The sequence below is a fragment of the Psittacula echo genome (genome assembly GCF_963264785.1).
Source record: "Psittacula echo genome assembly, chromosome: 1".
Taxonomy (NCBI): domain Eukaryota; kingdom Metazoa; phylum Chordata; class Aves; order Psittaciformes; family Psittacidae; genus Psittacula; species Psittacula echo.
The window spans coordinates 112016912-112029904 of NC_137735.1; the positions used below are offsets into that span (position 1 = coordinate 112016912).

At 35.9% G+C, this 12993-nt stretch overlaps 1 protein-coding gene across 1 annotated transcript in view; it reads left to right on the forward strand.

Annotated features, from left to right (window-relative positions):
* Positions 1 to 12993, forward strand: part of ANO2 (anoctamin 2) — a gene marked incomplete at its 3' end in the record, with an annotated part of 168195 nt that overhangs the window by 34422 nt on the left and 120780 nt on the right. The window contains exons 6-8 of the mRNA XM_080619311.1: positions 503 to 558; positions 810 to 851; positions 6130 to 6194. Of these exons, the coding sequence (XP_080475437.1) occupies positions 503 to 558; positions 810 to 851; positions 6130 to 6194 (163 nt within the window). The remainder of the gene's footprint in view (positions 1 to 502; positions 559 to 809; positions 852 to 6129; positions 6195 to 12993) is intronic.

Here is a 12993-nt window from a genome sequence, read left to right on the forward strand (position 1 = left end):
CAGAAGGACGGCCTTATGTAGTGATATGAGGAAAGGTAGAAAACCCAGTGCTTGGTTCAGTGAAAATGAGACCTGATCTAAAAATAGTCAATAGAAAATGAACTTTTCTTCAATCACAAATTTCCTTGCAAAAGTGGTTTTTTTATTAATTTTTTTGGAGTGTGTCAGTGGGGATCCATGGTTCTAATCATTGTCAATCTTCAAGAAGGACTTCCCAGATGCTTTCCTCCTCAGCCACATGCCTCTTTGCTATAAAGAAGATAAAGTGGTCAAAACAGTCTTTGTAAAATACTAATTCAGTCAAGAAAAAGCACTATATGGAAATGACCCTTTGAAAACAATTTTTCCGTAGTCAGGTTTGTATATGCTCATCTTGGCATGATTTTGACTGTTTCAGTAATCAAGCTCAGTTCCCTTTGTAATGTCATTAAATGAAATCTGTAATAATTTTTTCTGTTTACCTGTGCCTAGCTGTTGACCATGTTAATTTATTTTCTTTCAGGTATTGGCACATTAATAGCAAACAATGTTTATGATGCAGCATACCCACTTCATGATGTATGTATATACTATTAAGAATCAAGTTCTCTGATAGTATTACTCAATATTATGGAGAGATCAATGTTTATTGTCTGTGGCAATAATAATATATTCCAAATGTGTGATTTTAATATGAAATCTCTTACATTTAAGTGCTTATTTCAAGTTGTGACCTGAAAGGAAAATCAAAAATATAGGAACAGCTGAGCAATCTTTTATTGAATTTGATCTGTCTTTACATCATTTATTAAAACATTTTCTTTCTATAGGGTGAATATGAAGGCCAAAATGATTGCATGAATGAAAGAAAGGTAAAATATAGTGAAAAATTAATTTCGTATTAGATTTAATGTGACAAACGTGAATTAATATCCTAAATGTTATTAAAGTATTAAATGGTGTTCAATCAAGTAGCTGTTTTTACAAATGCATATATTTTTTGCGATGTTTATTTTCCTGTATTTCTGTGTGTAAAAGATTTGTGACAAGACTTTTTATAAAGTCTTCTTATGAAGTACTTCAGTGAATTTAATTTGATATTTACATCTTGAAATGCTTCAGGTTTCCCTCCACGTGCATAGACAAGATTTTTCAGTATGTCAGGAAGCAAAAATTGTTAAATAACTTAGATGGTTATTTTCTTTCCATAACCAGATGATACTATAGAACAATGGTTACTAGATTAAACCATGGTTGTATTTTTTATTTGATTGTGCATTCAGTTAAATTACATGCAATGTCTATAAAATCTGCTTTCAATTATTTTGCATGTAAAAAGTTTCTAGCTATCAAAAGACTTTTGGAAATATATCACCCACAAACACTCTTCACAAGAGAAATGGATGCATAATCAAAGACTATGTGAAGTCAGACTGGTTTTATTACATATGCTTATTATTAGAAATGAGCAAAAGCCATTTAATTATTGTAATCCATTAAGATCCATTCCGTATTGTTCTCTAATGTTTGCTCTTTTTCTTTTTTTCCCTTGATATACAAATGGTAGGAAAGGAAGAGGGAAAAGTGTGGGAATAGAAAGGGGAGGGGGGGGAGAAAACAACAAAGGAAAAGAGAATGTTTGGAGGCCTAAAATATTTACTATAACAGAAATTAAATTGCTTATATTCTTGGCAACCTGTAAGTTATTCCATACATGTTTTTAACTCAGCAGTATTATATGTTGGTACGTGCCATTTGATGCTTGAAGGAGAGAAAAGAAAATGTCATTAATCTGGCAAAACACAATGCAGTTCTCAAGAGTGTAATTGCCACAATTGGTGTCACAAAAATGGCTATGTGAGTATTTGAAATGAAGACCGAGTTCATAGGTCATACAAATGAATTTGATTTCTCCAGTGCTGGGCTACTAAAAACATGAAAGCATATCTGCTTTGTAGTTTTGGTAAATAGTGTTAACATTCTGCCACTAGATGTCTTCGTGTGCTGCATACAATTTAATTTGGTATATGAAACTTGTAAGCAAAAGAGACAAAGCTGGGGAAAAAAAAAAACCCTATAAAGAAACTTATATATTTATGTCTGTTACTTTGAATGATTTGTTAATGAAGAAATTGTCTGCACTTGCAGAATTTTCTCTAAGTGATAATAGTGATACAGTAATGGACTCTGAAAATCAGCTGCATAGTTTACTGACTTATAAGGTTAGCAAATTTGAAGAGAAGAAGGTAAATTACTATCAGTCAATGGAGGAAGATTGAGTGCTGTGGTATAGGGTGGAAGAAGGCCTAAATGGACTAGTGTCTGGAAAAATATTTACCCTACTAGTTGAATGTTGTGCTGCCTTCTTTTTATTCTGCCTATTAGGCTCAGTTATGAAGTGTTAAGTATTAAAAACATAAAAGCTTCTTTCCAGAAATACATCATTGATTATTCACATATGTCTCTGCTGCCTAGCCATTGAATATGCTGTAGTATTTCTATGCATAGCATCATCTGTTTTCTATCTGAATCTAATAGTCTCAGTGTTTAATTTCCTGAAAAGACCCGATCAAGTTTAAAGGAAAGGGGGCATTTTTGAACTTTTTTTTTTTTTTTTACTTTGCCATTTTTACTTTGTCCATTTTAACTTATCTGTATCTTCCATTTTAATTGTGTGTTGCATAAGACTGAAAAATTACGAGCCGAGCTCATCTAGGGTGCTTATGCCAATAAGGTAGCACAAATAATTCAGATTTATGTACCAATTCATAATATAAAAGGTTAATCCTTATTAACCCTCTTTAGGATTTCCTTGAAAAAAATGCACAGTGAAACAATGCTTTTGTCACATCCTATGAAAATTAGGAATCTGCAGTTAACAATATCCACTCTGTTCCTAAGACTGTTGATTGGAATAAAGGAGTAAAAGGAAGTTCCTTCTTTTAGTGTCATTTCTGCTCTAGGGTTTTTTTTTTTTTTTTTTTTTTTTAAGAAAACTATTGCACAGCAGCATAGTAATAACTCACCATGAGTATAAACACTGCCTTGGTCTTCTTTAAGCTTCTATCCCACTGGCAACTTTTAACCCTGCATTGCTAGCGATATATTTGACATTGAGAAATACATGAGGGCTTTGTTACCTACCTGGGAAATACACTGTTGTCAAATACTACAACAGCATCCCTAGAATATTAGAAGCAGATTGGAAAGTGTTGCTATAAACTTACAGAAAGTGCTGCTTTTAAATGAAGCTGATAAAATACAATAAACTATTACAGAAATCTTCCTAGAATTCATTTCAATTTAAGAAATATTATGCAAAGAAGCACATTCCAGTTTCCAAATTAAGCTTTATCTTTTAAAACTGCAGTATTGAAACTGAGGCTTAGTGTGGGCAACACATGTGAATGCCATAAACTACCCTTTGGTGTTACGGCTTTTAGAATCAGAATAACTCAGTGTAAACCTGTAGTCTGACATAATATAACAACTTGTTCCTGAATTGACTGCAATTTTAGAAAGACCTTCAGTTTTGCTCTTCAAATTCTATTTTGCAACTACGTTCAAAACAGCTTTTAGGTGGTTTTGAGAATTTAGTAGCTTTAATTTCCTTGTTTTGCATATTTCAGTGAATGCATGTATCAGTATGATTATTTATGGAAATAAATAAAATTGTAGGTAATGTTGTGGGGTAATGGCAAGAGGTGATTTTGAATAGGTGACCACAAGCATATGAAAATATCAATATGGCAACCAGGGCAATCCTCTTCAGCTACTGCTGAAGCCAAAGAATATCAAACGTAGTCTCATAATTTCTTTCCACAAGTGTATAACACTTTGCAAGGCTGTGCTCTGTAAGAGCAACGTTCTGAAAGCTAAGGCTCTACACTCCGTCAATCTCATTGTCAAATTCCCAGTTGCTTCAGCAGTGTAGGGTTTACTCACTGATCTATGCACAGAAAATACTGTATGCTGCATCTGTAATGAGTATGCAATGGCATAGCTTTGTTCACTTAAACAGTTGCAAGGCAGTTTTCCAACAGTACTTTGTTGGGTGAACAGGTCTTAATTGCTCATTTGATATTTATTTAGGTTTTTCACATAGCATCTGCAGGAGAAGAGACATTATAAACAGTAGGAAAATGTGATTGGAAAAGCTCAAAATATGTCAAGGTAACTCAGCAGTTACAGTATCTGAAATTTCTCCATATTTATTTTAATTGTGCTGTTAACCTCATGAAGTAGTGTAGCCTGCTGCTAGCTGTCAAAATGGACCATCTGATGGATACAACTACTGGTAACTACCAAACCTATATGTACATCCTCTCCAGCTCCTGCTGGCTGTGTATTCATGTGCATGTGTTTCTTGCTCTATGTCTTCCTCCCTTGCAGCTTTAAAATTTATTGTCCAATCCCAAGTTTACAGAAGAATAGAAGTCTCCAAGGTACTAACACGGCAATTACTTGCTTCACATTAATTAGAATTTCCATGAGACAGATGAGGGATGGTCAGTTAGTGCTCACAGCAAGGGAGAAACTGAAGTATGAGGTTATCTATTGGAGCCATCAGATATTCAAAGCAGAAGCTTGCTCTTAAAACACAGCTTCATCACTACTCTTATCTTATTAGAAATGATGTGCCTTATTTTAAAGGAGCTAACCTCACCTCTCATATACTACTCTTTTTCTGGACCCCCTTACTTCTTTCTGGAAAAGAGGAACAAGAGGCTTGACACCTGTCTTTTGGGGTGCTACAGATTTATAATCTATAAGTAATGATGTGATTAATTTAGTTTCATTTATCATCATATTTTGGTTAGTTGTTTAATATTTTGGTGCACTCTCTACTTCAAGAAATAGTTTTCAATGAGCACGTTGTCTTAGACTGTCTACAGGCCTTCCATAGCATAAAACTGAAAAGAATATGACAACTCAGGTTGTTCCACAGAAAATCTTACTCTTTTGCATGGGACTGCCCTGATTTTTATTTTCCTCTGAAGATAAAATGTGGTGAGCAGTCATCTAAAAAAAAGATCATGCTGACATCTCCTCTGAGCTTCCTTATTTCTTCACATAATTCTGGAAAGCTTCATTTTTTTATGTCCTTCCTAATGGATTACTAATAAATTCATACACAGTTATAAGATGTACTCTTTTATCACATTGTTAATTGCATTGTAATTTCTATTCAGCTGCTGGCTTTTATTTCAGAACGGTGTGATGCCTTTCACACTGTAATTATCAGTTTCTTTTGCAGCCTTTTGTAAAATAGCATCACAAGTTTCCTTTTTTTTATTTGAAAGTTGAACAAAGTTGTGTCACCTAGATCACAGCAATGAAAGAGGGAATGACGAAGACTAACCAGGGTCCCTTGACTATTGCAGTTCAGTGTATTGTGGTTAACATGCTATAGGTCCTGAAATGTTTCCTTTTATTCCTGACTGTTCCCACTGGATTCCTCCCATTATAAGAAGTTTATATAGTATCTGTGCCTTTCTTTGAGCTTTCTTTAAGTCGTGGGTGAATTTGCATTTCAAACAGTAAACATGTGAATTCGCCTGTCCATGTGCAGCATGGGGAGAGAAGGGGCTTTTGTATTGGCTCTACTGGGTATAGTAGCCTCAGAAGCTGGGCAGGAGAGCAGACTCATTTTGACATAATTACCTCTTGGTATGTTTTTACATACCATTTTACCAGTTTTTAATACTTACTTCAGTTCTCTTCACCTTGGTCCTGGAAACACTGGTCAGTACTTACCTAAGGTGTGATTTCAGACATTAAATAAATAGTATAATAGAAGAATTTCACTCTGTAAGGAGGATAATTTCTAGCATCTTCCCAATGATTTCCCTAAGACTACGGCATCTTTTGTGTTTTCTTTTGAGCATTCTACTTAACATCACTATCCAATAAATGTGGTGGGGAGGGAATAGGCGTATGGAGAAAGATGTGTGTTCACCATACTTGCATTGCTGACTTGGTTGGAGTCTTCCATAACTGTCTTAAAAAAAGTACTTGGGAGTATTTATTGAAGTATGGGAAAGTTCTTTTTTCAATGCGTGTATTTTTAACTCTTAAAAGATGTTTGTAAAACCAGATGGGATCACTTTTTTAAAGTTCATTTTCTGTTTTGTTTGTCTGTTTTTTTAGTTACTGTATCGAGAATGGGCAAGATATGGAGTATTTTACAAGTTTCAGCCTATTGACCTCATAAGGTAATGCAGACTTGCACAAAATGTTAAGGGACCTGGTTCTCAGCTGATGCAGATTAATTAAGTTCCTTCCAGTTACTTCAGCAAATGAAATCTTGGATTAATCAGAGCATTAAAAACAATGTTCTCACTGCTTTTCTGTAGCTCTGATGACAATTTACTGTAATAAAAATGCGCTAAACAATAATGTACCTTTGGTTTTGTATGGTGTTTATTCCTGGAAGAATGTCATAGTTTAGATTTTTTTTTTTTTTCCTAAGTATTAATTCCTTAAAAAAAGAGAGGAATTTCCATTTACATTAATGATTTTAATTTTTTTTTGAGAGAAAGGTCACAATATCTGGTGAATTATTAGAATCTGGTGTTCACATCATGAATCTGTGTGAATGTATTTGATACTGTTTTTTTTACTCCTGGTTTTACAAGCTTTATTTGTCCATATGTGTTCCGCATAGTTTTTTTGGCATATCCTAAATTTCTACGTTACAAACACAGAAGCTGGGCTTAAAATAGGACAAAACCATGATGCTTTTTAAGGAATTTCCATAATATCTCTACAAGAAAGTCAAACCAAAGCAAAACAATTTTTGTTGTATACTATAAATACTGAGTAAAGTAAATGTTTGTGAAAACTGCTGACATGAAATATTCTTACGTAATGTATCTGTCCAGTAATAAACAAACTATGACATTAACAAATAAAAAATAGGAAAAAATTCTGGATAATCTGTATACATAAGAAAGATGACATTTGTTAGTGCTTATCTTGGTAATAGTCAAACTTCAACTAGTTTTTATTATATGATCTGCCCTTAAGTAATTACCTGATGTAAGTAACATGGATATTCAATAATCTTCATAAAATGTATCTATTGTATTTTGAATTAAAGTTTAAATACTGCAGATAGTTTTTCAAATATTTAACCACTAACTTGTAACGTGAGCAGAATTGCTTTTTATTGGGAGAGAGATGTTTCAAACTGGCAAATGGTCGTGAGACCATCAAGTCTTACTGAGGTTCTGCAAGGCTTTGAAATTTCCTCTTTTTTTCTTCCATTTTTGTGCAGAATTTATGAGCATTTTGAATAACAGTTATTCCAAGCCAGGCTACTGTGTAGGACTAGGTAAACTCATAACAAGAATACAGCACTTGTTGTATTCTTAGCAAATATTACAAATATTAAGTTAAACTGACTGGCTAGAGGAATTCTCAAGTTCTACCAGACCTGAGAGCTCAGCTGAATTAAAAATAGAGGTACATCTGCTTACACTCCATCTTAATTTGTATTTTGCTGTCTCCATTATAATGTTGCACTATACTGATATGATTTCATAGAAATTCTGTGGTTTAAACTTCTGTGAGAAAAAAGGACCAGACATGTGCAATTGATTCTCTGTTCTCAGAGATTATTTTTCTTGCTTTTATCTTCTGTACTTCGCTTGACTGTAAGTTTGACTGTTACTGCTAAAATAAATGTGGTTTTTATTTTCTGGGTAATGTTAGAGCTTTAAAGTACATATACCTGAAGAATTACCACCTTTTTCTTTCTGCAACTGGAATAGGTTTTTGCACTTCTGTACCATGGGGGGTATTTGAGCTCAGTCTCAGTGTAGATGCTTATTCCCTTGGCAAACATCAACAACACTTCATGGAATTTGATAATTTACTGTGATCCTTCTTAGATTGATCAGATTATACTCAACTTTTTCCTCAGTATGTAGACTGTGCAACTTAGCAAGTCCATATTCAGACTTTAATGGACAGAAGCAGCATTTATTTTGCCTTATACTCGAAGCCTGTTTTGACTGATGTTTCCAAATACGTTAATTCTGTTGAAGTATGTTGCTTAAATGATATTCACAACCCCAAACTAATTAGACTTTGTAGTCTAATTTTTAATAAAACTTGCAACAGTGTAAATCTTTTAAACTGTACCTGTTTCATCTTTATTCAGTAAGAATGCAAATTGAAAGTCATTCTTCAACTGAAGTTCCTATGCTGGAAGACTAGGTATGACACTGTAGAATTTTTATAAATCATGCCTGGTGCCTCAATACCTTGCTTCTGGCAATACTATTGTTCCCAGTTTCCTAGTGATTGTACACCAAAGCTAGGAACCACATTATTTCTTATGCTCACTCTTGGCACAGACCTAGGATTTTGTGAGGTCTTTTCTATTATCTGATATCCTGAGGGAATGCTAACTGCATAACCAATCTTAGACTATTTTAGACTTCTTAGCAACATAAAACCAAATGAAAGACCATCATGATATTCATTGGCAGTTCCATTCACCCCGTCTTAATCTGTAAAAGTGTTCTGCTATGGCTTTATGCACCTCTTTGGGCTATAGAGAAAAGCTATTTTTTTTTTTTTTTAAATTAGGAAATGCAGATGTGAATGAGGAGGTTTCCACCAAATGAGAACATGGTGGGTGTTATGTTATCTTTATGGAATCATAGAATCATAGAATGGTTTGGACTGGACTGGATCACCTAGTTCCAAACCCTCTGCCAGGAGCAAGCATGCCTCACCCTAGACCATGTTTGATGATGATCATCTCTGTGGTCCTTGAGCAAGTCTAGAGAAGAGCCACAAAGATAATAAGAGGGCTGGAGAACCTCTGCTGTGAAGACAGACTGAAAGAGTTGGGCTTGTTCAGCCTGGAGAAGAGAAGGTTCCAGGGAGACCTTGTAACAGTCTTCCAATACCTAAAGAGAGGCTACAACAAATCTGGAGAGGGACTTTTTACAAAGGCATGTAGTGATAGGACAAGGGGGAATGGGTTTAAACTGAAAAAGGGTAGATTTAGATTAGATATTAGGAAAAAAATTCTTCACTGAGAGGCTTGTGAGACAGTGGCACAGGTTGCCCAGAGAAGCTGTGGTTGCCACATCCCTGGCAGTGTTCAAGGCCAGGTTGGATGGGGCTTTGATCAACCTGGTCTAGTGGGAGTTATCCCTGCAAGTGGCAGGGGGGTTGGAACTATATGATCTTTAATGTCCCTTCCAACTCTAATCATTCCATGATTCTATAATTCTGTGTATTTCTATTCTGCAGCAAACAAATTTCCATTAAAATCTTTAAAGGAATATATAATACAGATCATGCAGATAGTACAGTGTAAATTGAAGGTTGTTTTGTAAGGATACTCCCTAGGAGTTTCATGAACCTGTGTAAAGAAAACAGGTTTTTATTATTTTTAAATAAATCTTAAAGTATGTTAATCAGAGTTTTAACAATATGATTTTAGAATTAATTGATTTTCTTTAGACCTACCCTCTGCCCAAAGTACGGCTGGCTTGAGAACTAGATCAAATTGCTCATGAGTTTTGAAACATCTAAGAATGGAGATCACCCAGCTTCTCTGGGCACACTTTCCAGCACAGCACCACTCTGAGGGGTAAGAAATTTTTCCCTCTCTCCAGACCAAATTTTCCTTGGTACAGCTTACAGTCATTGTCTCTTTGTCTTAACAGTGTACCTCTAATGAGGTACATTGCTATAAGCAAGTCAAGAAAATCCAAAGCAACTATAAGTACAACAAAATTTATATAAAACCCCCCCTATTTCTTGTTGAATGCAACCTTTACCACTTAGGAGCTCTAAATTAATTATGAAGTGAGTATGCTAAGGTTACTGATGTCACAAAGAGGTGATTATCCTTCTGAGACAAAACCTTACTTACCTCCTGGAAAACTGGCAAGTTATTATCTTCTTAATGGACATCTTGAAACACTTGCAGATTGGAACCCATGTATGAACTGAAATTCCGGATAAGGGACCATCCTTATAGAGGGGAGGTCCCCTTTTCTTATTACTAGGAGATTACCTCCCCCTAGGAAGTCAAGTAGAGCTAGCTCATTTTTAATTGTGGTAGAGATTATTTTAATTGGTGCTTCTAAAACATTGGTTCTTATAAAAGCTTCCAGCTCATCAGCTCCTTGTAACCCATCTAATTTTTCATGTTTTCATTTCTATTTCCTATTGCTAGGATTTCACCTAACTTCTTAATAGCTAACAGGCTACATTATCTATAGCAAGATTATTTTCAGATCTCCAAATGCATATATATGCTTATCTTGCTGTTAAGCCTAAAACTGGGAAGACGTGGTCATTGTAAAGATTAAGACTCTGTATATAATAACTCTTTTTGCAGGAGTAAGTTGAAAAGTGTGTTAACCAAAATATTATTTATAGTGTATAGCATGTAAATCAAAACTTGGGAGATTCTGTTACTCAGACTGTCTGTCTAATATACTTCCTCCTTCCTTTTTTTAACTAAGCTTTTTTTGGGGGATAGAAAATTGCTTCAACTTTGCAAGTAATGAATTCTGGGCCTTCATTGCAGTGTGCCTGTGTTGAACCAGTCACCAGTTTCCCCCTGTTCCTGCACCTGAATGCTCTCTTCCTAAAACACAGCTGCCCATAGCTTTCTTGGCATTTTTTAAGGCAATAATAGACCTCCAATGTTCTGGAGTTTGTCTCAGCTCTAGATACAGCTGTCTTCACTTTCAGTGTCTTAGGGCCTGTGTAGTGCAGTGCTTAAGATTGTCTGTCAGGCCCCAAAAGTGTTATATCTGGTTTGCCGTTTTACCTTTTTTCTTCTTTCATCAATCTTTACCACAAAAAACCAAAACTGAGTATATCTGCTTACCCTACTTAGGATAAGGCAGTTTTAAAGTGGCAGTAAAATAAGAAAAGGGAGGTTCTGTTGAAATGGCATATTTATTGTCTTCAGAGATAAGTTTTTCTTCCTCAGCAAAAGTGTGGTTGAGATCAGTTTCTGGTACAGCATTCCGATAACTGTAGCCATCTACCTTGCTTAATACATTAGCAAATCACTGCGTCTTTCACCACAGTGCTTTGTAGCCACATCTTCACCTCTTGAGAGAGAACATTTTTCTCCACATATTGTCTAGAACTCTAAGAACTGTCTAAAGTCTGTGGTGCCCTTCCTAATTCCAGATGTACATTCAAATGTTGTTCTTTTTTTTATACTAACTTTGGAGTTACTGATCATCAAAGCGCAGATTCTCCTGTATGTTTTAATCCCTCTGCTTCCCTGACACTCTTCTGTTATTATTACAAACTAACATAACCACACGTCTGATCTTATTTTTTAATGAAATGTAACCACTTTGGCAGAAAATAACCTTGTAATATGTGGTTGTCTCACAGGAATTGAATAACCTACTTGAACACTTGGCTCAGAGCTGAGCCTAGTCATTCCAGAGTAATAGTTTGAAAGAACCTGGTCTAGTGGAAGATGTCCCTGCCCATGACAGGGGGGTTGGAACTAGACAAGCTTAAGATCCTTTCCAACCCAAACTACTCTGTGATTCTCTCATACAGCACCCCCGTCTGTGGTGGGCTGGCTGACCCAGCAGGTCAGTCTTCCTTGATTCATGAGATCCTGGAGAGGGTCCTCTTATGCCAGGTGGGTAATGACAGTAAAGAAAAGAGTTCTTCTTGGTAAATGACTTAATGACTCAGTTCCCATACAGAAATATGAGAACACTATGCAATTCTTCCCTGACTGTCTTTAGCAGGCCTGTCTTCAACATTCACAAAGATTCTGAGGCTATATGCAAGGAATTCTTTATAAGGAAAAAGAGAAAACAGCTTTAAGCCTGGGAAAGTACAGTAATTGAACAAATGTAACATTAAGTAGAAAAATGCCCATGAGCTTTACCAGTAACTTTGGCAGTAGTCCATCTAGCTCCTTTCCAAACCTCTGATGAGAACGTGACTGAAGCAATAATCTGAGCATATCTTCTTACTAGAACCCTTTTACACTTTGGGTTCAAGATCTTTTTATACTTCCAAGGAACTCTATAACAAAGATTCACTCTCAACATGAGGTACATTCAACTTACAGTTCATCAACATTAAAGCACTAGCTACAGTGGGAAGTGCTATGCCAGCATCCACTCAGCATTGGTATTGTCTTTTGTGCCAGTTTTTACAACAGAGAGCTTCCTGGACAGAGCCAGAAGCAGGTGGGACGAACTTCTAGTTGTTGAGAAAGGAACATTTTCTCCGTCATTATAATTCTTTCCCCTTTCCAGTGTCTTTGTGATCCCATTATCCCTCACAACCCCAGTTTATTTATGAAAGGAATTTTCATCATGTCATACATCCATTAAATGGACTGCATATTAATTGCTTGATGCTAGGACTGCACTTTTTATATGCAGTTCCCTTCCACCCCTGGGACTTCATGTCACAGCACTTACATGAGTGCTCCAGCCTGTGTTTATTTCAAAGCAGAGGGGTTTTGCTCATGGTGCATAAATCACTGAAGAATTTGTATTGAATTGTTCTGCTGGATGCAGGCCTGTGACTGCAGTGAGATGATTTACTTACAGCTCTGCATTTCGTAGAATTTGCCAGTCCTGGAGGAAGTGGTTTTCTCTCTGTGTTTTGGCAAGAGCTTGGTCTTATTTATCGGTGCTTGTATGAGAGATGGTATTTTAAAACAGTAGGCTTGTATTGCAGTGGTGAGGAAAACCAGATCCCTGCTTTCTGATAAACATAATTCCCTGGCTTCAGGACACTGTCTAAGGATGAAGATTCCTTATTCCTGTAGTGGGATTTTCAAAAACTACGTCCAGCAATGGATGCACACACCTACATCAGGATTTATGCAAAGCCAAGGCGTTAAGACTGAAGTTACTGTGCAGCTTCCTGATGCCTCCCCCTTGGACTGTGTGGTTTTGCAGGCAGCTACAGGTCATTCTTATCTGTGTGCAGAACTGTCTCAGGCCACAGTATGTATATATGATGACGAAACTTCAC